The 26,910-nt window shown below is 39.0% G+C and overlaps 5 protein-coding genes and 1 long non-coding RNA gene across 12 annotated transcripts in view; 4 read left to right on the top strand and 2 right to left on the bottom strand.

Annotated features, from left to right (window-relative positions):
• Positions 1-537: 537 nt before the first annotated feature.
• Positions 538-6,453, top strand: LOC145217334 (growth hormone secretagogue receptor type 1-like). Its single transcript, XM_080084589.1, has 7 exons — positions 538-652; positions 1,006-1,140; positions 2,366-2,498; positions 3,392-3,520; positions 4,437-4,570; positions 4,689-4,906; positions 5,365-6,453. Exons 1-7 carry the CDS (start codon positions 582-584, stop codon positions 5,625-5,627), a joined length of 1,083 nt encoding a protein of 360 aa, XP_079940715.1. The 5' UTR covers positions 538-581; the 3' UTR covers positions 5,628-6,453.
• Positions 6,454-7,548: 1,095 nt separating this feature from the next.
• On the top strand, positions 7,549-8,140 carry LOC145217336 (uncharacterized). Its single transcript, XR_013857367.1, has 2 exons — positions 7,549-7,660; positions 7,924-8,140. It is a non-coding gene; the product is annotated as an uncharacterized LOC145217336 (long non-coding RNA).
• Positions 8,141-8,287: 147 nt separating this feature from the next.
• On the top strand, positions 8,288-15,781 carry LOC145217330 (uncharacterized). Of its 7 annotated transcripts, none has more exons than XR_013857366.1 (2): positions 8,288-15,567; positions 15,733-15,780. XR_013857366.1 is itself a non-coding variant. In XM_080084585.1 (2 exons), exon 2 carries the CDS (start codon positions 9,344-9,346, stop codon positions 15,248-15,250), a length of 5,907 nt encoding a protein of 1,968 aa, XP_079940711.1. In that variant the 5' UTR covers positions 8,288-8,504; positions 8,794-9,343; the 3' UTR covers positions 15,251-15,781. The 7 variants fall into 7 exon arrangements, 6 of the variants coding, with proteins under 6 accessions (XP_079940711.1, XP_079940708.1, XP_079940710.1 ...); XM_080084585.1 differs by having other exon boundaries at positions 8,288-8,504; positions 8,794-15,781; XM_080084582.1 differs by having other exon boundaries at positions 8,288-8,504; positions 8,670-15,781.
• A 509-nt stretch (positions 15,782-16,290) lies between these two features.
• LOC145217331 (26S proteasome non-ATPase regulatory subunit 3-like) lies at positions 16,291-23,315 on the bottom strand. The gene is made up of 11 exons (XM_080084587.1): positions 23,030-23,315; positions 22,490-22,692; positions 22,208-22,327; positions 22,000-22,148; positions 19,789-19,979; positions 19,097-19,200; positions 18,816-18,930; positions 18,172-18,395; positions 17,447-17,602; positions 16,867-17,005; positions 16,291-16,570 (listed from the first exon to the last, which is right to left on the bottom strand). The coding sequence occupies exons 1-10, from the start codon at positions 23,298-23,300 to the stop codon at positions 16,880-16,882; spliced, it is 1,659 nt and encodes a 552-aa protein (XP_079940713.1). The 5' UTR covers positions 23,301-23,315; the 3' UTR covers positions 16,291-16,570; positions 16,867-16,879.
• A 550-nt stretch (positions 23,316-23,865) lies between these two features.
• LOC145217335 (adhesion G-protein coupled receptor G7-like) lies at positions 23,866-26,901 on the bottom strand. The gene is made up of 6 exons (XM_080084590.1): positions 26,691-26,901; positions 26,255-26,462; positions 25,726-25,855; positions 25,345-25,505; positions 24,908-25,078; positions 23,866-24,402 (listed from the first exon to the last, which is right to left on the bottom strand). The coding sequence occupies exons 1-6, from the start codon at positions 26,831-26,833 to the stop codon at positions 24,193-24,195; spliced, it is 1,023 nt and encodes a 340-aa protein (XP_079940716.1). The 5' UTR covers positions 26,834-26,901; the 3' UTR covers positions 23,866-24,192.
• The window catches only part of LOC145217332 (uncharacterized), a 42,751-nt gene continuing 41,295 nt past the window's right edge, over positions 25,455-26,910 (top strand). Inside the window, exon 1 of the mRNA XM_080084588.1 lies at positions 25,455-25,518. The gene's annotated coding sequence lies outside the window, so the exon portion shown is untranslated. The remainder of the gene's footprint in view (positions 25,519-26,910) is intronic.

Raw genomic sequence — 26,910 nt, 5'->3', positions numbered from 1 at the left:
TAATACGATCGGTTTTGAACGTCTTACCAGAAAAGTGACGTAAATCAAAACGCAGAGTAAAACTATATGCGTATTAACCGTGATGTAGTTGAGATAAAAAGTTGGAAAATATTATTTATTATTATAAACGCTGGTTTTTTAACGGCAGGTGAGAAAACATTTTTTTAGCCTAAACTTTGAACTACGCTATGGTTGACGAGATAAATTCTGTTTTGAAGGTGTTATGGTCAAAATAGCGCAGCCAGCTTGCAAATTCTAAACTACGATTTTGTACGCGCCTGCAAGCTTACAAACAACAAGTTGTGCATCCAAGTGTGTAGCAAGGAAAGTTTTTAAACATGCAATCGTTTGATGTCCTAAATAACCTCTTGCGAAATCTTCCAAGTAAATTTCAACTCGGTTAGGCTTTTAACCGCATTGTTTGATTCCGAAACAAAAAGGCTCGTAAAAAATCAAGTTTAGCTTATTCTCGCTACAAATCCCTATAACTACAAGGAGATACTTTAAAAGCCAACATTTATTGTGTCCACAGAGGTAAAAAAGGTTTTTGCATAGTTTTCGTTTACTGTATTAGGACAACGATGACTCCTGCTACAACGAACACAACCACGGCAATGGTGGAAGTGACGCAATCGTTAATTGATAACGCAACGTGAGTAAAGGAAATGGTAGTGATTTAAACATTATGTACATTCATCTTAAGTTGTTTTAGAGAACTACAGTCCAACATAGGTGCCGGCAGAAAATTTTGCACAAGCGGGCAAATTTTAACACATTCCTACAATACCAAGTTTGTTTGTACATAGGCATAAATCGTGTACTGTACAATTCTGTTGCCTATACCAGAAGCACTCTACGATGTCAAAAATCCCCAAGTAGCCACATTAATCAGGTTTCGCAAGTGCCCCATCTAGCCCAAATCTGTCATTTAATCCAATCCGGTGCATTTTTTTGCCAGAATGCAACTCTCTGCTTTGGAGTAAGTCTAGCATAATTTTTTTTTAGAGCGTTCGATTATGTCCGACCCTTTACCGACGTTGGAATTGCGGTAACTGCTACAATCATTTTCACATTTCTCGTGATTGGTCTGTTCGGAAATCTCCTGACAATCTTGGTGATCAGATCAAACCCGAAACTGAGGTAGGTTTTGTTTCAGAGAAAAACACCGCTATTTGGTACAGTACCATGAATCTTATTTGCATATTACTGCTAAGGTCAAACGAATGCCGTTTCGTTGCCAATAAGAGCCAGGTGTGACATTAAAAAAATTGTTTGCATATGCCCGAACTGTTGGAATCGAATGATACAAAACAAGAATTACAAAGAGCCTTAAATGTAGCCATAAAATTTATCAATCTTTTAAATGAAAATTGTAGCACAGGTAGTAATTTTATTGGAGTCAGAACTACATAGACATAAATGGGGGCAATTTCACGAAACCCAATCAACCCTGCACAGTCCTAACTACTGTCCTGTTTAAATTCCTTCCCCTCGTCCTCAAAACATCCTTAGCCAGCCTATTTATTGAATCTTGTTGACGCGGAACGGGCCGCTTGTAATGCAACAAAAATTCCCTATAGTTTGGAGGGATTTTCGCAGACGAACACAAGCCCCATAGTTTAGTGGTGGTTAAATCATGCATAAATTTTCGTGGAACTGTACAACAAGGGGTAGTTGAAGGCATTTAAGTACTTTGTAAGAAGCCGTGTTTTGTGTAAGCGTATCCATCAGATCATCCTACCAATGCACGTTTGTGACACAGATCCTTTAAGCAGTGTTTCTCAATCGGTTGTAGGTGCAAACCGGTCCATTTAGAAACATGTTTTGAATGAATATAATTGTTAAAGGGTTTAAAATTTCTCTTCTAAATATGGTCTAATTTTAGGACATGCTTCTATGTTGTTACAGGGTTTAAAATTCGCCTTATTTTAGCAGACGCACATCGATCTCTCGTTTATACTTTTTTCTTTTTTTTCTTTGAAATTTTACCGTTACACAATCACAAAAATGTTGAGAACCACTGCTTTAAACTATACCACTTGAGGACAACAGATATTCCAAGAAGCAATTTCGTCACATGCAATTTCAGGCTTAGACTTGACATTCACCTTTGAAAGTACAGAGTAGGCTACTTACACGACACTTGCCAATGACAAACACTACAAACATGTCACTGGCATACATTAAATGCCACATACACGCCACTGGTGATCATTAAATCCAAAAATACGAAGCCCCAATAAAGAAGATGTTATATTAGGACTGACATTTAAAACGATTTTTAAAATTGGCGTAAAAATAGTAGTTAAAAATTTGTTTGAAAACCTTTGCTGATTTTATATTTCCAACTTGTGTTTTTTAACAGGAATATTTTCATGCATTTTATCCTATCCCTGTGCATATCGGATTTGATATCGGCTCTAATCAGTTGGTTATTCCTATACCGCCGCACATGGGGCTTTGATACGTGGGAACCAATGCCGGACTTTCTATGCAGGGTAAGGAGAATTGATGCACCAAATTCGAAATACCAATACCCAAAGGCGCTGACTTTGAATTTTTCGGATGTGCCACATAGTATGACGTCATGAACTACAAAATATAATTTTGTCGTTACATGGGGTGAGACTACGTTTAAGCTTGCAGTTTATGAGATTTTCGTCCAAATATTTTTGACATACCCGTCATACCTGTGTGTGGCGCCTTTGCTAATGCCAATAGCAAACTAAAAAATTCGTATAGTCCAAACCAAAAGTTTAACACGCAAAGAATACGAAACGGAAAACAATTTTGTGTTTTCGTACAAATAGCCCAAGGGAAAATTGCACTAAGCAGCCAACCTTAGCAAATACCGCAAAATTTAGCATGGAAACTTGGAAACACCATCCGTAAAACCCAAATAATCTAATCGCACGCGAGTATAGACCAACAGTTATTTACACGCATAGTAGGCGAGTCAACAGGTCTTCTTTCTTCGTCTACACGAGCACTATAGCGCGCGTTGATTAGTTGCGGTTACGTCATCGCTTTGCGTTAATCCAGTTGCTTTCACAAAAATGCGGGTGAGTCACATGACCTTACGTGGGTTTGGGGCAAAGTTGCATCGTTACAATTTAACAATCGTTAGTTGAAAATAAAAAACGATAAGCGATGTAAAACTTTGTATGTTTACAGTCAAATTTCTATGTGCGACTTTATCTCTATTCTTTATGCGAAATATGTTGTAATTAGAAATAAACATTTTACACTTCAAACAGCGTTTAATTTTTCACGTTACGAACACCATTTTAGCTTTATATAAGTATACGTAAAAATGGTGTTACATACAAAAATTGTTGCCCATCTACAATTATTTTAAAACAGAAACTAACAAACTCTTGTTATTTTGCAGTTTTATTGGGCTGCTGATTTAATGACAAACTACGTGACAGCTTTACACATTCTCTCTTTCGCCATCTTGCGGTATATCTCAATACAATTTCCAATCAGTTTCTCAAAAATTCGCTTTCAGCATGGAAAGGTATGTTTCAAGGAGGTGTCATCATATTTTGTTTGTATTACGTGCTTAATGACAAACATTTTAAAATATGTTTGTCAACGCTTATGCGAAAGACAGTTATACTGGCCTTTAAAGTCGTGAAAATCAAAATGAATGTGAAATGTGACAATATTTTTCAGTTATGAAAATAAATACAAAAATATCACCAAATACTGCTTTTCAAAGTACAGAACCTGAGTTTAAATACATATTAGTCGCTATTCAAACTTTTAAAACCGTTTTTCAAATGCCAATAGATGTTTTCGATTCAAACTCGATGTAGACATCGTCACGTAATACGCTGGACATATTTAGTAACGCCGCCAGTTTTGCATGACAACACGATGGTATTATTTGCTATTTAAGTCACAACCTTTGGTGACACCCACGCTATGATGCAATTAAGCCTCAACAACAGCAGTTGTAAACTAAGATAACGTTTTGAGACAACGTGTCATGGCTCCCCAACGATACGTGAAAACTACGCACAAACTGACACGTGTTTTGAATTCCTAACGCTGGTTTAAATTTCTTTGATGAAAAAATTTTCGTGCTGAAGAACACGCACCAAGAACCATACAACGACAGAAAAAGTAGCTTTGATAAATAAGACAAAACTGTCCAAAAAACTGTATAAAATCTGTTGTTGCCAGACATAATATCAACTTTATAGAGCTTTTCTGGCAATTGTATACTTGTATGAATTATTTTAAACTAAAATTTAACTATAACATGACTGCGCAACAAAATTACTAACGGACTCATCAACCGAACAATCCTTACTCACTTAACTTGATTGTTAACGCAAAACAGGAGCTCTGACTTTGATTAAAAAGACAAGCTTTGTTAGACTACTGACTGTTTTTAGGTCATCAGAAGTAATTGATTGTATTTTCAGATCTGGATTGCAGCAATATGGATAGCTTGTTTTGTATTCGGTTTTATCCCATTTTCAATCTTCTTTGGCGCCAAAGTTCGAGATCGTTCCCTTGGTGGACCTCAGGCTAGGTTTCCGGCATGCACCGTTAACTTGTAAGTAGAAGTTTCTTTGATGACATTAAGATATTTTTTAAGACTTTTCAAAGAAAAAGTTACTTCGAATTGCGGTCAAAAATGTAAGATCTAACAATTTGTGAATATTGTTTACCAGGTTGGAGGAGTACAAGTTGTACCAGAAGATTGGCTTTCCGTTTTTTCTCTATCTTCCTACCATTGGCGTGGTATTGCTTTGCATTCTCATTAGCGTCACTGTGCGGCGACGATCAAAACAGAACGGAACTGTTCGACAAAAAAGAAAAGAGAAGCAAGCGGTCCTACAGCTAGCTCTTATTGTATTGTCATTCTTGCTGGGCTACATTCCTTTCACAGGTAAATTGGCAAAGGTTACAAAATACGATGGCAAAGCTAATGTAAGATGCAATGGTTTTACTTTGAAACTTAGAATCAATTGATCGAGCAGTATCTGACCCTCTGACAGGCAACATACTTAACGACGATCACTGTTTTTGTTCAAGTACAACTCTAATTATGGAAACATGTTTCCAAAGAAACAGAATCAGTCGGTAAACCTGTTTCCATAATTAGAGTTGTACTTTGAAACAATGGCGGCAACTTTTTTGCCAACTTTATTACCATTTTAAAATGGTAATGGCTTTGCGTGATAACATTTTTGAATGTGATATAGATTTGTGCAAGTTGAATTAAATGGCTATCGTGAAGATGGATTCGTGCGTGTGTGCTGCATTTTTTTAACAGAAAGGAAGCAATGTCATCCGGCGTACCAACTTTGGCAAGAATACATGAACAAATTTTTGTCTGTTTTACAGCATACGAATTTTGGTCCATCGAAGATCACCCACAGACCAACTACTTTGCCAGATTCGACTACTGGTTTGGAATGACCGAATACCTTTTACTGAGGTTCTCCGAATGCCTTAACCCGATTTTTTACAACCTTGGGTCAGCCAAGATGCGGAAATACACGAAAAAGTTTTTGGTGAAATACTTGCATTTCAAACACATTTCCACTTCCCCAGCAGAGGCGACTTCTACTGCTGTAACAGGAGCAACCCCTGATTTTGGCGTATAGCTTTTTAAAAGAAACAAAAGCCTTTAAACGACTACAAACGAATGCACCCACAGAACAAATTAATAGTTTTGTGTGGTGGCGAACAGAAGTGAATAGACTTTCATGTCTATGTTAAACAGAAGTCGACTGAAGAATAACTTCGCGCCCTAAAGATGAAATATGTTTGAAAAAGTGAAATGCTTTGTACAATTGATTTGCTGGCCGATTAACACAACAGGGCAAGTTCTACATTTTCTGAACAATCCGATAAATGAGCACTTCGTTTCTTTCACTTTTTAGTGTATATGCTGCTAATGAGTAACAATAGGCTACATTGAAAAGACTCCTTGTAGCCTTTTGTGTTATGCACAGCCTTTCTATGTAACATTCGATAACCTAAACTTTATGTCAGAAATGAAGGTTTTTATAAAATATACAGTATTATTGAGCTAAGCAGCTTGTTTTTAAAGTGAGCCAAGTCATCATGCCTTAAAGTTCCAAATAAGGCATGTTTTAACAGCGCTCATTCTATTTGTCATGAGAGGTGTCTGCATTACCAATGCCACAATTTTACTTTGAGATGTTTCTAGCTTTTTTGTTTCTATTTGCCCGCTTATTTACCTGTTAAACTAGACTGTGTTGTCATTGAAATTGGTTTATTACACCCACTAATTATTTAACCCACAATGACAACTATATAGTAATAACAGATGTTTTATTCTTGCCATCACGCAATTTTATGCACTTCAAATCTATATTCCTCGATCAAGATGACATTTTTTTGCTGGTTAACTTATGTGCAATATTTGTTTTTCAGGAGATGTACAATAAACATTATCTTATCGCATTATCACGATTGTATGTCATTGTGGTTTGCCCAAAATGAATGCTGACTTTGCTGTCGTTCAAAAAATCACCAATTTTTCGTATTGGTCGTGGAGGGAAGCTTTTCTATTTAAGATCTGTGAGAAAACAATATTACAGCCAAAGTAGCGTCCCGATCCAACTAAGCACATAGTTGTTAAAAAGTATTTTGGAATAAGGAAAGTTAGCAGGCCTAGCAACTCTGAAGTGTTTACTGTATCGACGCACGTTGCGTAAAAGGGGAAACGTTGCTTAGCAACACTACCATTAATCACTCGTAGGTAATGTGTTCCTAAATATCCGTGTATTGATCTACAAAGTTTGTTGGCTACGTTCAAGGCAGCGTATAACGTGCAGCGACGAAACAGTATTAAAAAATGTTTGATTTGTTATCGTTGTTCCATGGAGACAAAGGTAAGCTACAGTAATTTGTTCAGTGTATATTTTTGTTCAAATGGCCTAATGTGTAGCTTAGCGTACTATATAAGGCCTATGCCAAACGCTATGATCCGAAAGCGGTTGGTCGTTAAGGAAAAGGATTGTGTTGAGGGCTTACTAGGTTAACAGTAGAAATCATGCAAAGTGCCAAACATTTCACCGTCGTAAGAGACTGTCCCGCATATTCTTTGTCGTGTTTTACTGAAACTCAATTGGCATCCTGGCGCTAAAATATCAGATATCCATTGGCGGAAGGACGTACTCAAACAACGTAGAATGTTTCAGGCAATGCAACTGTTTATAATTTACGCCTATGTACATAACTACTTGATGTCGTAACCATCTATACAAGTATGTAACTTATATGTCAAAATTTTGCCCCTTCTTGCCAATTTTATGTAGACTCAAAGGGCGACTGGTTCGCCATCCCTTCACGCGCTACAGTGATTAAACTACACTTAATTGTATATTTTATGATGAATAAGCTACTTTCGTAATATTGAACATAATTTGTAACATTGAGCGACGTTTGTAAGTAGTTCAAGAACTTACAGCATGCGGATAGTAACAACGGTTTTATAATTACTTGGGCCTCAGTTAAGAAAAACTTTGTAAACAAAGTACTAAGCGAAGTGCTTTTTACAGCGGAGATGGCGGTGGTACTGCTCTCGTTTTTCGTGATGGGCTGTGTGTTGGAATACTACAGACACTGGCTGCATCAAAAGCAACACAAAAGAGATCATTTGAAAAAGGTAGGCTACATGTCAAACAGTTAGCTAGGGCACCTATTGTAAAAAACGCATTTGAAATACCGGAAAGAGGAAGTGCTAACGGTTTGCTCCATACAGTAACTACTGCCACTGCAGGCTAAACCCAAACAAAACTTAGCAACAGTTGAACGGTTTGTTAGGTAACCAAGCCAAAAATAAGGTTACTTTATCCAGTCCCATTGGGTAGTCGGGGTTCAAAATTGCCTTGCTAGGTTTAAGTATTTGTAAAACGCGTTTTTCTGCAGAAAGATGCTTCCATGGCTCAAAAGGAATCCAGTGAGAGCTCCGAGTTGGCCCAAAACACAAGAAAACGAAAGAACAATCGGAAAACCTGAAATTTTTCTGGTGTACATGGCAGTGGTGCCACATGGATACTGTGTTCTAATGCATTTTCGTACGATGATTGTAATATTGTACATTCGTTAGGAACGAAATTTGTAATAAAGGCTGGGTGAGAGTATTTGGAAAACCATGGGTTGGTCCGAAACGCGACCAGTTTTCAACAAAGGAGAACTTGCAGCCTTACCACAGAATGCTGATGATGTCCAGATAAAAGTAACATATCAGCATTCTTATTTTGAAGTACTTACATTTGCAGTACTTGTTACATCTTATTTGCCAGTAATTGCAGATTTCTATAGATTCCCGCATTTCCTCAGTACAACTTGTGTTGTAATCTATTGCGTTGTGTGACGTAACAATGGACTGCCAGTTTTGTGTGATAACGCAACGTGGTTTAGTTCTTTTCGTTGCTGACTTCCGTGGAGCACGGTGCTGCGTCGGTTGAATTAGAAAAGGCTATTTATTGTCGTGTTGACGATTATTGGTGAGTCACTTTGTACATATGTGTTTAATGACTCTAAAATGTGAATTATGGTAATGAATGTGAACTTAACCGCAATGACTTAATATGTCATTCGCTTTGTAATAGTTGTACTGTACGTGTAGTTGGGTTTAGACAAGATGCTTAAGTTGCATTTTGTTTACGCAGTATTTCTGTTTTATCTTCACGTGAAGCGTGACTTATTCTGTACTGTCGCCAAACATAGCTTGGTAAGAACTGTGTGTGACGTCATAAAGGCGCAGTGTGGTGACATATGTTATTGTATGTTTAGGTGTGTACCAGTAATTGATGCGAGTTGAATACCCGTGCTATTTACTCTCTCCGGTTACCACAACAGTTGGTAAGATTTGTGCTATATTTCTGCATTTAAAGCGCAGTGTGTTAATGTCATGCTTTATGCAGAAACCGTTTCCTATACGTTTCCAATTCGTTTTCATCGTCCTACATTCAAAGAATTCGCCTAATAAGATCAGCTAAACATCTATCTGTGTGGACTGGTTGTTGGAGGCTATTAGGAATCGCGTTTCAATTCTCTCCTCGTGTGATGTTCCGCGCTATAACCGGGGCGCGTTCACGGGACGTTACATGAAAGTTTCAACTGGCTGTTGAAGACAATCTGCAGTTGAAATCAAGTTTCAACTGCTTCCTGCAAGAAAGTTTCAACTGTTGTTGAACACAACTCTGCAGTTGAAATCAAGTTTCAACTGTTCGTTGAACAGAACAATACAGTTGAAATCAAGTTTCAACTGCTTCTTGAAATAAGCTTCAACTGTGTGTTGAAGATCAGTTTAACCGTTTGTTAAATATTTAAGCGGTCGAAGATGAGCCAATCAAACGTTACAACTCCTGAAGCGATCGCTGACTGTCGTCGACGTCTAGATGATCAATATCTAGCCGCCGAGTGTCTGATGAAGGACCACCGCAACAAACAGGTGCTCGAGACGATCTTGGTTGCGCTTGAACACCTTTTTGTGGATGCTGTTGCTGTCTACGAGGCGCATCCCGATCTTGCCGCCGAACTAGCTAGCGTGAGGAAAAACAAGGCCGAATTTGATGACCGAGTTTCTCACTGGATTCGTGAGGTAAATTCTCCATCTAGCATTGCTTTACCTGTTAACATAGCTAGTCCGGGTGGAAGTGGTGATAAGAGTCCAAGGGACAACGACTCCTTCTGCGGACGAAGTAGGCGATCTAGTTCTTCCACTAACAGTAGAACTAGAGTTAAAGTTACTACGCAGCTTGCGCGTCTTGCTATTCAACAGACAGCGCAGAAGCAGGAGCTAGCCAGACAGCACGAAGTAATGAAACGGCAAACCGATATACTACGCGCAGAAGAGAACATGCGACGCGCAGAAGAAGACAGACGTCGCGCCGAAGAAGAAATTCGTCGTGCTGAAGAAGAACAGCGTCAAAGGGACAAAATGGAAATGCTGGAACTGCAGCACCAGCTCCAAGCCGCAGAGGTTGAAGAGAAAGTTTGGGACGAGATGTCAGGAAACACGGAGTACGTGACGGTGAAGGAAGGTTCTGGTAAATCGACCACGCCTCCCCCGGAGGAGCCGCTCGGGGATCAACGTCGCGTATTGTTCACGTCACCGCCTGTCACGTCGCAGCGAAGCCCTCCTGACCAGCGGTATGTGGTTGACTATGTTGCTCCTTCGAAGTCCCCATCCCAATATGCGCCTAAAATTAAATCTTCGTTTGACGAAAGAGGTTCCTTTACCGCAGCAAACCCAATTGTAAATAATATTTGTACATACGATTCAGTCAAGCCAACTGGCGTGCATGACAATGAGATTGCATCACTTGTAAAGCACATAAACAGACCGAAGCCTAAGGTTCTCGTTTTTGATGGCAATCCAATGGACTATTGGAAGTTTGTGCGCAATTTCGATTCTCGTATCGACGACAAGGTCGACGACGATGGTGCCAAATTGTCGTATTTGGCGCAGCATTGTGATGGCAAGGCCCGTAAACTGATTGAACACTGCTTTAGACTAAAGGTAAACGGGTACCAACAAGCGAGACAGTTACTGTACGACCACTTTGGCAAGTCACACATAATCGCTCATGCATGTGTAAGGTGTGTGGTCAACGGTCCAGAATTGCGACCGAACGATGCTGCTGGTTTGAGCGAGCTTGCGCAGTCGCTGCGCGATTGTTTACTTACACTTTCAGACATTGACGAGCATTCCGAGATGAATAATTACCCCACGTTGATTGCTGTTGTGAATCGTCTACCGTTCAAGATGCAAGAGGCTTGGAAACGGCGTGTTGAGAAAATTCTCAGAGATACTGGCCGTGAACCTTTGTTTGAGCATCTTGTGGACTTTGTGGAAACGGAGGATCGGATTGCAAATTCACTGTTCAGCCGCATGCTCGATGAGCATCGCAACGAAGCTAAGAAGGCGAAAGGTAAAAGTAGTCATGTAAAGGCTTCCAGTCATGTCGTTGTAAGCGAACAAGAATCTAGGCCGAAGGTTCGTGCCGGACCTTCCCATTTTCCCACTACCCCGTTGTGCCAGTGCTGTTCGGGAAACCACGTGCTTGCTAAGTGCGAGGAATTTAAATCCCTACCTTACCGCGATCGTCTGCGCGTCACCCGGCGCCGTAGACTCTGTGATAATTGTTTCAGATTTGGGCACTTTGCCACTAAGTGCAACAGCCCCAAAGCGTGTACCGTCAGGGACTGCAATGAAGCCCATCACACCTTATTGCATCCGCCAGAGAAGAGAGAGGGCGAGTCTCCTGTCAAAGGACCTGCGCCGGAACGGACAGTTTGTTCGGTTGTGTCGGCGATTGGAAAGAACTGTCATGCTTCCTCCGGTAGACAGAGCGTCAACTTGATGATGGTTGCGGTCAAAGTCAGTGCTAACGGTAGGACTGTTGATACTTACGCTCTTTTAGATACTGGCTCGGGCATTACCTTGTGCGACAAGAAACTGACAGATAAGCTTGGGCTGCAAGGTGAACCTAGCAACGTGACGCTTAAAACGATCAACGGGAACAGTCGCAAGCGCGAGGGCGAAAGAGTGAATTTATCTGTTGCTTCGCTCGATGGCTCTACAACAGTGGAACTTCCTGAGGTTTTCGCTGTTGATTGTTTGCCTATCACCGCCAACAAGTTTCCGAGAAACGCGGAATTGGATGCACTGCCACATATTAGAGACCTGTCATTCCCACAGGTAGATTGCAGTGAAGCTTTGTTGCTCATCGGGCTAGACGTTCCAGAGGCCTTTCTCGTGCAAGAGGTACGGAAGGGAAAATCGAAGCAACCTATTGCATTCAGGGTTCCACTTGGATGGGCATTGGCAGGACCTGTCTCTAACAAGTCAACTGATTTGTTTTCCGTCAACTTTACTCAAGTTGCCAATGATTCGCTGCACGAGAAGTTAGAGCGAATGTGGAAGACCGACTTTCAAGATACCAACGCCGACGCGATGCCTATGTCGCGTGAAGACCGTTACGTATTGGATAAAATGAAAACTAGTGTGCAATTCAAGCAAGGTCATTATGAGTTGCCGTTGCCATGGCGCCCGAACGCACAACCGCTTCGGTGCAACCAGGACATGGCGCTAAACCGTTTGGGTTCTTTAGAACGTCGCCTGAGACGCGACGCCGTGCTACGTGATGCGTATACAAAGACGGTACAGGGTTACATAGCTAAAGGCTATGCCGAAGAAGTTCCAAATGAGGAACAGTCTGCAGAGGTAGTATGGTACCTGCCGCATCACCCTGTCACAAATCCACACAAGCCCGGAAAGGTGCGGGTAGTTTTTGACTGTGCTGCCAAATACCGCGACCAGTCGTTGAATGATGCTTTACTCCAGGGTCCGGATCTGACCAATTCCTTAGTAGGAGTTCTATCAAGGTTTCGGATGGAAAGGGTAGCTCTTGTGGCCGACGTGGAGGCCATGTTTCATCAGATCCGTGTGAAGCTGACAGATTGTGATGCACTTCGGTTCTTGTGGTGGCCCGATGGCGATGTGTCGAAGAAGCCCACCGCACACAGGATGCTTGTTCATTTGTTTGGAGCAACTTCTTCCCCTTCCTGTGCGAGTTTTTGTCTTAAACAAGCCGCTGATGATTTGCGAAGCGAATTTCCAAAGGAAGTCGTCGAGACGGTAGAAAAGAATTTCTACGTTGACGACTGTTTAAAATCCGTGTCGACTGAAGCAGAAGCAGTTCAGTTGGTCAAAGGTATCTGTGCACTTCTCAAGAAGAAGGGATTTCGGCTAACCAAGTGGCTTAGCAACAGCGAGCGAGTTCTCGCGTCTATTGATGAAGAGGAACGGGCTAAATCGGTGAAGGAGCTGGACGTGGATGGTTCCTCCTGCGAGAGGGTACTTGGTGTTCGATGGAACGTTTCGTCGGACGAGTTCGGTTTCAATGTCGATGTAAAGCAGCCTACAGCCTACACCAGAAGGTCAATCCTGTCGGTGGTAAGTTCCTTATACGATCCTCTTGGCTTTGCAGCGCCCGTGATCGTGGTGGCCAAGACGATGCAAAGAGATCTCTGCAGAAAGCAGCTGGGATGGGATGACGTTCTTTCCGATGAAGACTCCGAATCGTGGGCAAAATGGTTGCAGCAACTACCGCGGTTAGGAGGCGTCGTTCTGCCTAGATGCGTGAAGCCCCACGATTTTGGTAAGGTGCGAAAAACGGAATTGCACCATTTTGCAGATGCGTCATCCACAGCTTACGGCGCGGTGACCTATCTGAGGCTGGTAGACGAGCAAGGACGCATTCACTGCTCGTTTTTAATAGGCAAGGCACGCGTTGCCCCCCTGAAGACATGTTCGATTCCCCGCCTGGAGCTGACGGCGGCCGTTGTTGCAGCCAAGTTGGATCGACTTGTGAGAAAGGAGCTGCAACTGGACGAATGCCAATCCGTGTTCTGGACGGATTCGACTGCGGTTCTTCAAAGTATTCGCAACTGCAATAAGCGCTTCCCAGTGTTCGTTGCAAATCGCTTGGCCAAAATCGAGGATGTTTCCCGGCCTAGTCAATGGAGACACGTCAGCACCAAGGTAAATCCAGCGGACGAGGCGTCTCGTGGACTCAGTGTGAATAAATTCCTTAGGTCCAGCCGATGGCTTACTGGACCCCAGTTTCTTTGGGAACAAGAAGATACATGGCCTTCATGCCCAGACTTGTCGTCATTGCCAATCGAATTTCTTTTGATAAAGAAAGAAACTCAAACCGTTTGTCTGGTCACCAGCGAGTCCGCTACGGATCGACTCATTGCGAGATACTCATCACTCAATCGGCTGAAAAGGGCTGTAAGCTGGTTGCTCAGATTCAAATCGATGTTGATGTCAAGGAGGTTTCCTGCCAAGTATAAAGTACCTACTGGGCAACTGACCGTTGTTGAACTCAAGGCTGCCGAGCTTGAGATTGTAAAGTATGTACAGAGACGAAGTTTCCCGGACGTTATCGCTGCGATGTCAAAGGCCAAAGGAGAAGACGTTCGTTTACCAAAGAAAAAGAGGGCTCTTGGAAAGCTCAACCCAATTCTAGTCGATGGAGTTATGAGAGTTGGTGGAAGGATCGAGCGTGCGTGTGTCGAGTTCGATGTTAAACATCCTATGATTCTTCCATACGACCATCGGTTTACCGACCTGGTGATTATGCAACAGCATGACGAGGTTGGCCATTCTGGAATGGGACACACGTGGTCGTCTCTCAGGCAACGCTACTGGATCATCAAAGGAGGGGTAGCAGTTCGGCGTGTTCTTGGACAGTGTGTTTCCTGTCGCCGAAGAAATGGCCCCCTGGGCAAACAGATGATGGCAGACCTTCCTGCTGCGAGACTGCAGGCCAATAAGCCGCCGTTCTCGGTGGTCGGTGTCGACTACTTTGGACCTTTCCTTGTGAAGCAAGGACGAAGTGAGGTAAAGAGGTACGGGTGCATCTTTACTTGTTTTTCCACCAGGGCCGCGCACATTGAGATTGCGCATTCACTGTCTACGGACTCCTTTATTGGAGCTCTCCGACGTTTTATCGGTCGTCGAGGACGGCCAGACCAGATCTACAGCGACAACGGCACAAACTTCGTTGGAGCTGAGCGCATCCTGCGCGAAGAGCTGAACAGGTGGAATCAAAAGCAGATCTACAAATATCTGCAACAACGTGATATTGCGTGGAGCTTCAATCCTCCCACTGCCAGCCACATGGGTGGGGTTTGGGAGCGAATGATACGCTCTGTGCGCAAAATTCTCAACGCTCTGCTTTCGGAGCAGACATTGTCCGATGAGAAACTGATGACGCTGATGGTGGAGGTCGAGGCCATCCTGAACTCTCGTCCCTTGGTTCCGGTGACGTTCGATTCGAAGGATGAGGAGCCCCTTACACCAAATCACCTACTGCTGCAACGTGCAGCGCCGAATATGCCCCCTGGACTGTTTACGGGGAAGGACTGTTTCCATCGTAACCGTTGGCGCCAAGTACAATACTTGGCCGACCAATTTTGGCGGCGATGGTCGCGCGAGTACCTGCCGACGCTAATGCCCAGATCGAAGTGGGCAAATGGACATTCTAATTTCACGGTCGGCGACATTGTGCTTGTAGCGGATGATAATCAGCCTAGGAGCAAATGGCTTCTGGGACGCGTGACCGATGTGCTTCCTGATCGGAAGGGAGTAGTGCGTCAGGTGATCGTCAAGACTCACACTGGAGCACTCAGACGCCCAATTGCAAAATTGTGCTTGCTATGCCGCGATGCGTGATTAGTTGTTTATTTTTTGTGTTCGCAATTACTGCCGATGTTTGTGTGTTGTGTTGTAAATGTACTCCTTGGATTCGTACATTGTGGGGGGGTATGTTACATCTTATTTGCCAGTAATTGCAGATTTCTATAGATTCCCGCATTTCCTCAGTACAACTTGTGTTGTAATCTATTGCGTTGTGTGACGTAACAATGGACTGCCAGTTTTGTGTGATAACGCAACGTGGTTTAGTTCTTTTCGTTGCTGACTTCCGTGGAGCACGGTGCTGCGTCGGTTGAATTAGAAAAGGCTATTTATTGTCGTGTTGACGATTATTGGTGAGTCACTTTGTACATATGTGTTTAATGACTCTAAAATGTGAATTATGGTAATGAATGTGAACTTAACCGCAATGACTTAATATGTCATTCGCTTTGTAATAGTTGTACTGTACGTGTAGTTGGGTTTAGACAAGATGCTTAAGTTGCATTTTGTTTACGCAGTATTTCTGTTTTATCTTCACGTGAAGCGTGACTTATTCTGTACTGTCGCCAAACAGCTTGGTAAGAACTGTGTGTGACGTCATAAAGGCGCAGTGTGGTGACATATGTTATTGTATGTTTAGGTGTGTACCAGTAATTGATGCGAGTTGAATACCCGTGCTATTTACTCTCTCCGGTTACCACAACAGTTGGTAAGATTTGTGCTATATTTCTGCATTTAAAGCGCAGTGTGTTAATGTCATGCTTTATGCAGAAACCGTTTCCTATACGTTTCCAATTCGTTTTCATCGTCCTACATTCAAAGAATTCGCCTAATAAGATCAGCTAAACATCTATCTGTGTGGACTGGTTGTTGGAGGCTATTAGGAATCGCGTTTCAATTCTCTCCTCGTGTGATGTTCCGCGCTATAACCGGGGCGCGTTCACGGGACGTTACAGTACTGTATTACAAGCAGAAAAAATGACAAGTTGCCACAACAATTTGCATACTACATGGCCTGTGTTAAAGATTCTGTTTATACCTCAGCTGCAGCAATAATGCTTGCTGTCCGAGCAGAGTTTCATGTGTCTGCTGTTTATTGCCTAAATGTAGGTTCATTTATTTGGGTGTGAACTTGTTTGGCGAGCACAAAACACAAATATAGCAAGCATTTGACAACAAAGCTGAACTGCAAGCAGATTCCATAGTTTCAAGAGAATTTTAAGAAATCCAAGTGACAGCAAAAATGATTTTCCAAATGAATTCATTGGTCCAAATTTTCAAAAGATACAAATTGGTATTGTGTTCCTCAATTTCCACAAACCCAAAGCTATTGTGTCAAATCCAACAACAGAAAATCTACAATAGAAATCATATAACTCTATGCCTAATTTGTTAAGTTTTTTAAGATACTTACCAAACATAATAGACCTAGGAACACTATGCACGGACTTGAAAAGTAGTTTAATCATAAACATTACTGCCAAGGTAGTGGTGTATATAGAATACATCGTGTAGACGTTTCGACAATCTCTGTTGTCATCATCAGTAGATGTACTGATGATGACAACAGAGATTGTCGAAACGTCTACACGATGTATTCTATATACACCACTACCTTGGCAGTAATGTTTATGATTAAATAATAGACCTACTGCTAATATATTTTTAAGGGAAGTCATCTTCCTCATCAGCCATTTCTTTAGCGAATTCAATGTCTTGCTGCTCTCTTTCTCTCCGTTCCTCAGCACTCTCCAAATCCACATGGTAAGACTTGGGTGGGAAACGCATTGCCTAAGTTGTGAGGTTTTTTAATGTGAGAAAATACAATATCCAAACCAATACAACTAAATTTAATTTTTAAAACAAGACACAAATCTTGAGGAAAAATTGTTACAACACAAAACTGTTAGAAAGCATATGTATAAGAGATACTGCTTTCTTTGTTGTTTTATCAAAATGGAAATCTGACATGAAAATGTTTAGCACAATAGTTTAGGACAAAATAAGTTTTATTTTTAATGAAGTCAGGCCAGTTGATCAAAGTAAACATGTCTGGAAAAATGAAAAAAGTGTTCTGTAATAGGACAACCAAAAATGCAAGCACAGAGTTTCTTTTGTAAATACATGGCACTGGACTAAGTATATTTGGGGGTGCTGTGTTATCACACATTAATTCATGTGTTGCTTTAAAAAAAATGTTGTCAATTTGGATAACTGCAAAATTACATTTACCATAACTGAATTCCGGTATATGTCCAAGCAGAATGATATCCGGTTGTGAAATGCTTTCTGTGGTTCTCTTGTGCTGTAGATGTCACTTACATCCTTGGTTTGAACATAAGCTTCCTCGTGGTTGATCTCTGCTTCAATAACACCATCCCTAATTGCCTGCTCAAGAAACACAAAGTTGTAAGGGTTGTGACCAAACATGAAAACCAAGATCAAGAGATAAATGCAGTTGTTCTAGTCTAGAAAATGTAAAGTATATTATTTACAATGCAATAATATTAAAAAAAGATAGGCAACACCAAAAGTGTAACAGCTCAGAACGTGAGAAGCAAAAAATGCTTATTTGCAATCAATTTTCATCCAAATTGTTCTGATCTTATGTAGCATATAGCCTTTCAAGATACAACTGCTGTCTGCTAGATAAAACAACTTTGTTCTTAAATTTAGGATGTCAATCAACTCTGATTCTGTGTTAAACAATTTCCTAAAATCAACAAGCTTAAATATCTGTAATGTAAAATGTTAGTCGTTACACGCTCGAAAATCCAAATAAATCAGTCTCATCCACTTAAACTGTGTTACCATAGTTCTGAACCTAAAAACTGGTTTCAGGCATCAATTTTGAAAGCACTAAAAACATATTCTTTAAAAATTGGCAATCTGGGTCCCTATGCTTGATTTTTTTAAACAATTTATCAAAGACTGTAAAGATCAGTAACATAACCCACCTTGGCAATAATAAATTCAGCATCTTCAGCAGAATCCAACTGCAGTTTGGAAGCAACATCATTGAGAGAAATCCTGGAGTATCCAGTTGAGATCCTTCGTACACCAGCTTTAATGACATTGTGTCGAACTCGAAGAATGAGTGTGTAGTTGCGATCACGCTCAAATGCCTTTCCATGTGTCTTCAGAGCATCATTAAATGCTTGCAAATCACCAGTTCTTACAGCTACACAACAAAGAAAACAAGATTCAAGTCTGGCAGTATTACAAACAAAATTTAATGGTACCAGGCCAATGCCAAGGTTTTACTCCACTAGTGGGATTGGTTGCTATTTAAAGCATGGTTTTAAATATCTATTTGTATCATAACTAGTAACTGACAAATGTACATTAAAAGGAACAAGGATTTTAGGATGCAACTTTCCAACTAGAACCTTTTGTCGAGTAATTTTAGGCTAAAAAAGGTAATTCACAAAAACAAAGGACTTGCAAACAGTTAACATGAGTTGAAAATGTAAAAGTACATTATAATACACATGCTTGGCTTGTAACAATTAACACAACATGATCAGTGTTAAGGCTAACATACTACTTGCAACTAACAACAGTTGAAATCAATCTTTAAGTCAGTTTGGATTAAATGTACCTTGTGTAAGTATAAAGTATGGTGCCAGAGATCGCTTCATGTCAGCTTGCTTGAACTGAGCTCTCTCTGGTATTTCTCCAAGAAGAAGTTCAACCACAATCATAAGCTTGGTAACCTGACATCAAAATTACAAACTGGTCGACATGGCAAAATTAATATACAAAACATGGCAAAGATATCACCCATATGCATTAAAAACATTTATCAGGTCACAAAATATATTTTGTATTCATGTTATCCTCAAACTCAAACAGAAGCCTAAAATTATACATTACGCTTACAGTTTGCTTAAATCCAATGGCGGTCGACTGTGGAGCCTTTCTAAGAGCAGCAATTAAAGTTCGTCTTGCTTCAGAATATTCAAGCTGTACCGCACGGATACGACCTGTGCAATTTAGATACAAACATTAAGCTCTCTTAATCAGCAAGCTCAAACAAAACAAAGCAACATTTTTTAAATGCGTTGGCCTTGTGTAAAGAAATTTTGCCACTGATTGAAAAAATAACATAAAATTTAGCTTCACATTAGGCAGTACTGTATCGCATTTTTTTCTTCTTCCAGAAGTCGTACCCTGATACCATACATGGTAAGCTACTGGTTTTTATTCCATTGTGTTCCAAAGCCCCAGATCAATTGATTTCAGCATCTAATTTGTTAAGATGGGTGGACAAATTTAACATATTAAAAACCTTTTGATTTAATCAGCATGATAGATATGACAAATGGTAAACATCAACAAAACAACATGTGGAAGAAAAAATGTTGATATTCTGCTGACAAATTTATGCTGTCAATCTGATGGCACATTGCAATTGCAAGATGCACAAATGGGGAATGCAAAACTTACAAATTGACAAGGCTAACCATTGAGACAATATATTACATAGCTACAACTCACCATACACTGGATATCATTTAATTGGATAGGTTTCAAATTAGGTAAATGTACACATGATAAACTTCTACACTTACCAGTGTAATAAAGATATCTTGCCCACTCATTGTTTGAAGCAGGTTCTGGAAATGTGGATTTGGATGCCAATTTCTCAGCCTGATCATACAGGTTGTAGTGAAGGTAGTTTCTCAACAACAGATTTAACAGTGAAGCTTGGGTGTCTGCGTCATGAACAAGAGCTGCAGTTCGAAGACGTGCATGTAAGATGCTGCAAAAAAGTAGATATTTGGGACATTACCATCAAATGGTAAAACATACATGTATATATTTGGGACATTGCCATCAAATGGTAAAACAAAAAGAATAGGGATTACTTGGTTGCATTCTATCTCATACTATTCTTGATGTCAACACTTATTATACTGTTGAAATATATATTATATAAATTGTCAAGTGGCTAATTAATATTTACTGAAAATAGCAAGATTTTCGCAAAAGTCATTGTGTTGCCCATCAAGTTTATGTAAATACAAAAAGAAGAAAAAAATTGCATCTTATTTGAGGGATGCAAAGATAACTAGAAGGGTGGCTTAGCACATATTGCCCTTGCACATACACTATGATCTATTTTAAAACATAAATATAATTCCTTCACTTATTTTATATTGGGTCCCATATTAGCCACCGTCTTTTAAAACGTTAGTTGTTTCTGCAGGCAGAAACTCATGGGTCCCCACACATGCAAAGTTGTAAATACTGCATTTCAAGAGATAACCATAAGAAACTTTGGTGTTGTAAAGTAAAACACTGTGATTGGTACTAGGATTAAATAGTCACGCTATCCAAAGTTCAAACTATACAAATCGACTCAATTGAAGCATTGTTTAAAGTTTGTCTAGATTAAAACAAAGAAGTAAAACACAACAATCGATACCTATAAATGGCATAACATTTCCAACAATTGCGCACTGTTTAAAAACACACCCATTTTAGGGGGCTAGTAGGGTGACTATTGGGGCTACAGGGTTTAACACAACAATCGTCATTTGTAAATGGCAAATTGTACAAGCTATCCAAATTTCAGCCAGTTCCGACCCTGTTTAAAAAATTTACCCTTTTTAGGGGGCTAGTGGGGTAAATGCTGGGGCTACAGGGTTTAACACAACAATCGTCATTTGTCAATGGCAAATTCTACAAGCTATCCAAATTTCAGCCAAATCCAACTCTGTTTAAAAATTCACCCATTTTAGGGGGCTAGTGGGGTCAATGCTGGGGCTACAGGGTTTAACACAACAATCATCATTTGTAAATGGCAAATTGTACAAGCTATCCAAATTTCAGCCAATTCCGACCCTGTTTAAAAATTCACCCATTTTAGGGGGCTAGTGGGGTAACTGATGGGGTTCTTCACCCTAATGTTGAAAATATGAAACTACAATGACCCAAACAACAATCCTGTAAAATTTTGTCCAAATCGGCCAATGTTTCAATTTTGACCACTAGGGGGCTTTTAACCAACAACCGTAATGACTTGTGACGTCACAAGGCTGTGAACAACCCCCTTCACTGCTATCCGCAAACACGTTCACCAAGCGATCCTTAAACATAAGTACCATATGTAGTTGCCTTTATAACATCACACAAAACTAACGTTTGTGGTGCGCACAAACCACATTTTACATTTTGGGGGCTAGCGGGGTAAATACTGGGGTTATCATGACAAACGAAGCAGATGGCACATCTACACAACTATATCTACCATCTGTGAAAGTTTCATCCAAATCCATCAAACATTTCAGGGCAAAATGGGGTGGACAAACTTCAGGGAAGAAAAAAAAAAAAAAGAAAAAAAAAGAAAAAAAAAAAAAAGAAATCGAGTAAAATCAAGATGTGTCCCCTTCAAGGAAGGGGACCCATAATAAGGTGATTTTTAATCTTTTGATACTTAAATTATGTTTAATGTGAGTGAAAACAGAACACTAATTGTTTTCTATTTATAAGTTTTGTCAGTACTTTGGTTAATATGTTTTTAACCTGGAAATCTTTTACCTTTAAGCATTTGAAAAGGTGTGTTACATTTTTGACAGAGGACAAAATTATTTGGAAATTTTAGGAAGAGGATTTTAATTTACCACCAGGCTTCACTCATAACACACAGCCTGACATAGTGTCTCAAAATCCCAATGCATCAAACACAATACCCAACATTAGCCAAAATTGAGTACCATATTAAAAGCTTTAGGAACAAAACAAATTTGCATTGGAAATTTAAACAAACATTAGTTCACCTTCGGACATCTTCAAACTTGTCAGTCAGTTCAAACACTCTGCTGTAGTAGAAGTAACATTTGGCTGCCAAAGGATCCAAGGACCTTCGATTTTCTTTGACAAGTTTTGTAACAACAGCATTAGCAAGCTTCATTGCCTTTGGGTATGACTGTCAACACAATATTTAGTTTTTCACATGTCTTCTTTACAGGGAAAAAATACACTTACCTTGTTATCTATTAAGTATATGAGCAATAGAAGGTAAATGTATATTTCTGTTTCTGGAAGCCTTGGAACTTTGTTTTGCCGTGACAATGGTTTAGTTGGTTCACTTTCAGTTTCCATCGACTGTGAAAAAGTCATAAGATTAATTTACGGATAAAGTACAAAATAAAAAAAGAAACAAACTGTATACCAGGGCTGCTGTAACCAATGCACACAATCCTAAAAGTTGTAATGTCTTAATATGTACACAGCAGAAACATTTAGTTCCAACTAATAGTAACTTACTTCTTCAATGTATGTCAAAAGATCAAGTTTGGACATTTCATCTGTTGGTTGGCGCCCATTAAAAAACATCCTAATAAGGCGATACATGACATTATTGTTGATTCTTTTTCTGGTTGTAGGCAAACTGCGAAGTACACGTAGAGTGTGCCTGTTTTCTCTAGAGTTTACAGATCGTTCTATGAGAATCAAGTGTTCTCGAACATCTGCAGAAAGTAACAGTTACGTGTATTACTTAATGCAAAAGGAAAATCGTGACTTCAATAGTTCAATATAAACTGTGCTATTACAAAAAAAACTTTTAGAAGGTTATTTGTTTTTCATTTGCAATTTTTATTTAAGAATTTAAGTTAAAAGTTTTACTTAAATAAAACTTTAATCAAAACACGAGGATACCTGTAATATAACTATACTAGAAGCAGCAAGTCCGTTAATACAGATACAAATGCTCCAAAATATTTAACATAGTTTCAGAAGCTGCCAAATCGTTTTTTTTTTTGTGTAAAAAACAACATTATCGCTTTTTTTAGAAATCCACCCTACCTTCAACGGTTAGCAAATCAATTTCATCTTGCGACTTTTCCACAGGTTTTGTTTCTTTGGACTCTTCATTTTCAGCCGGTTTGATTTCAGTTTCGTCTTTCATTTCTACATTATTGTCAGTCGGTTCCTTACTCGCAGTTTTAGATGCCTTAGTTGCTTTTCTTGGCATTTTGTTTAATATTCGTAATTTCCAGTCGAAAAAAATTATCGTAAACGCAATGTTAAAAATTTTCAACCATTGCCCGAAACAAGTCAAGTCATGCAGTTTCATCGGCAAACAAACAGAGTCACTAGAAGTACAGGAAAACTCCAAGGCACAAAGCAAACAGAAATACAGATTATTGTTTTCAATCAAATTGATCTAGATTTTATATCAATCTAATTAATTTTATTTTATTTTATTTAAAAATGCTTCCTCCGCTAGTCGTTATATTGTCCACATGTTTGTTCAATCAGAGTCAAGTGGCTCTGGTTTAAAGTTTTTGCTTCTAGCGTTTACCATGCAGAGCTCTTTTCTGCGATCCATTGTTTTAGCGGGAAATGTTAAGTTTTGTGGCGTTCGTCGGTCGGTAATTCAGGCAATGTCGAACCGTTTTCTTTAAGTTTAGAATTTAACTACATTAGTCGTTTTTTAGGTTATTGTCACTGATTTCATCATAAACATTTTGACATTCTGTCGAAAAAAAGGTAAGTCTCTCATCTCTGTGCGTGTAAACTTACTTGTATACAAGTATATTTGTTGTTTCTCACTACGCTTAAACCTCAAATTATACTGTTGTACTCAAATTATAACTGCGCTCAACCAACCGCTGTACTCAAATGATAAGTCGTTCAAACATAGACGATTTATGGTTTAATCAAATTCAACTAACAAGTGCGCAAAATAGATAACGCTAAAATCACCCCATTGTATCTATTAACCATTTTTAAACATAAAAAATAGATGCACATTAATTAATAATGTTCTTAGTTTCTCTAAAAATAAGCAATGTATACAAGCTCAACAATTATTGTTTTGACAATATTGAAGTAAGTCATGTATATTCCGATCAATTCACATGTATTGCTTCCGTTTTGTTTTTCTTGTCACATTTACAGATTCAACCAGCTTTCATGCATGTGCTGTTAGTTAAATCAATAAATATTGTTCCTGCCATATCTTATTAAGGCTGTGGCTCAGTTTTAATGTTTTGTGATTTATTTACAGAAGTTGAAACAGTGCCAACTGTGCTTGTGTCATTGTTTCGCCGTATGCCTTGTTTTCTTTGGACTTTAGCGAACCTGCCACACCCAAGTTTTCTCATCAATGGATGTAGCCATAAGCTTCTTACAGCAACATTTCGAAGACAGTTGGCAACAAAAACGAATAGCCCCTGATAATAAAACATCATTAAAAACTTGAAAGTAAGTTTTTAACCTGTTCAACAATTTTTATTCAATTATTTTTTATTCTTTTTTCTTAGTCATCATAATGTACTATTGGTTTACGATTTTACATTTTTTACACATATATTCAGTATTGAAGCTAAAAACAGTGAAGGCAATTGTTAATAGTGTATCATCATTGCATACACCTATCTGTTGACATGTTTATGGTACTGTCACTATGTTAATTTCTTTTGTTTACAATGCACAGAAGAAAAAAAACATAGCCAAAGCTTTAAAAACAAAATCATGATATTAGATGTCCTTCAAACATATTTTTTGTATATTTATCTGAATATGGCAAACTATTAGATTAGAAATATAATAGTTAACATAGAAACAAATTTGGTTGGATTTTCGTGTTTTTATTTTGAAAACATATCTTTATTTCTATATTTTTCTGTTTTTACCGGTGACTTTTATCTGTGTAACATGATATATTTATGATCTTACTTGGTTTGAATTAAGTAATGTGAACAACCAGGCCATTGCTGATTGATAGGTAACATCATCAGCAAAAAGCATTAGAAAACCAAACAACCAGGTCAAACCCAACATAAGCACCAAAGTCATTGCGAGCATAAAATCCTGTGAAGTGCTTCTTTGTTGTGCAGAAGACTGAACCTAATACATTTTATTGTGTTCATATACTAGATTTGTAATATATAATTAATTATTATTAAAACTTTCATTTAGGACACAGAGTTGTACTAAATAAAAACACTGTAATTTTCATATAGTTTGTGATTGTACAAATTGTACTGTACAAAAACTTACTTGTATAAACTAACTATATATGTTAATGCAGTAAAGTAAAAAGTATTTTTGGGGCTCTTGTTTTCCACACAAGTCTTTAGATTTTCAATATAAACATGTATATCTAGATTTACCTGCGTTCTTCTGCATGTCAGACTGCTGAATATGACACCGAAGAGACAGCAGTTAAATATGGCCAGTATTCCAATAGGAAGCAAGAATCCGTAGTTAAGTGAACTGAGATGTAACCAACAAATATGTCGTGCATGGTATGCAGATTCGAACAAGTTGTCATCTGTAATAAAAAGGTGAGTCACATTTTTTTGCAGTCTGCAGTGATTGTAGTTTAGTCTGTCTTATAATCAACTGATAATGTTCAAAACTTAGTCATGAAATTTGGTGCTTGGAAAGTATTTTTTTATGTGTTGATGCATGTATATTTCAGTTGAACATAAAATTATGATATATATATATATATATATATATATATATGACGGTTTTACACTGTACGATACCTTCACGATAGTTCTGTTGATCAGAGTGCAAAACTGCCACCCCAATGTTCACCACAACAATTACCAGGGGGGCAATATAAGACACCAGAGCTGACACTAGTCGAATGTTAACAGAAGACCTATCCATTACCTGATTGTAAAACAAAAGGGGACAAAGTTAGGATTGCCAATACCGTTGTGGTTGTGGTGCTGTATTGTTGATGCAAGTTAGTCATGTAAATGTTTTGAGGATTTTGAACTGATTTGTTTTTGACAAAGAGCCATTGACTTTTGGCTCTTTTTATGATGTGAGAGTGACACCATCAATCCCAAGTAATTTCTATTTAGCCCTTTAGTTGTCAAATTATTGAGCAATTACCAATCAGATATATACATATTCAAAAGTGTGTTGGTTAGACTATTGTAGTTGGATATTTTTGGGAAAAGCAGCACTTGTACATTTTGGTTATCCAGTGTGAAATTGCAAGGATTATTTAAGTGAGTAACCAATATTTGTTCAATAATAGCCCACACATTTTCTCAGACTTACTTTAACCAATGCATTGTATAAGTCATAAGCATTCGCCGACATCCAGAACCAAGCTGCCAGCAAAAAGAAGTGTAAAATTGCACTTATAATGTAGCATTCGCTTCTGTTTTCAACTTTCCCAGATCCAGTAAGAAATGTAACATTGACCACAAGTAGACAAAACGACATGTTTATCAAAAACATGGTTGGCTTCTTACTTCGTAACTTCCTGTGAATGTTTAATGAGTTAGTTCAATGACTATACTGTTGGGCTTCACTAGCATATGTATATTAACGGCGATTGAAACCCTATTTGAACATTGGTGACCAATTGAATACTTTGGTAAAGTTAAAAAGTAAAAAAACAGTTTGGCAAAAACCTTAACAAATATATATGTGACCTGGTGAATGAAACATTTGTTCAGTAAATTAAATTCTTGAAATCTGTTAAACTCACTTGACACTGCAATGAATTATAATAGTCATGGATAACCCTGCAATCGAAAGTATGCATCCAACCCATGTAGCGACATTTAGTTCTGCTGCGGATGGTAAAACTACTGATCTCTGTGCAAAATAAAAAATTACGGTAAACACCATTTAATCTCAAATACAAAAAGTAATGCTAAAAATACACTGTCCTTAACTTCCTACTATCAATTATATATGTCATTAAT

Source organism: Phallusia mammillata, chromosome 3 (genome assembly GCF_965637545.1).
Source record: "Phallusia mammillata chromosome 3, kaPhaMamm4.hap1.1, whole genome shotgun sequence".
Lineage (NCBI taxonomy): Eukaryota > Metazoa > Chordata > Ascidiacea > Phlebobranchia > Ascidiidae > Phallusia > Phallusia mammillata.
Note: the sequence above shows the minus strand (reverse complement) of the source record. Positions and strands in the feature narration are given on the sequence as shown.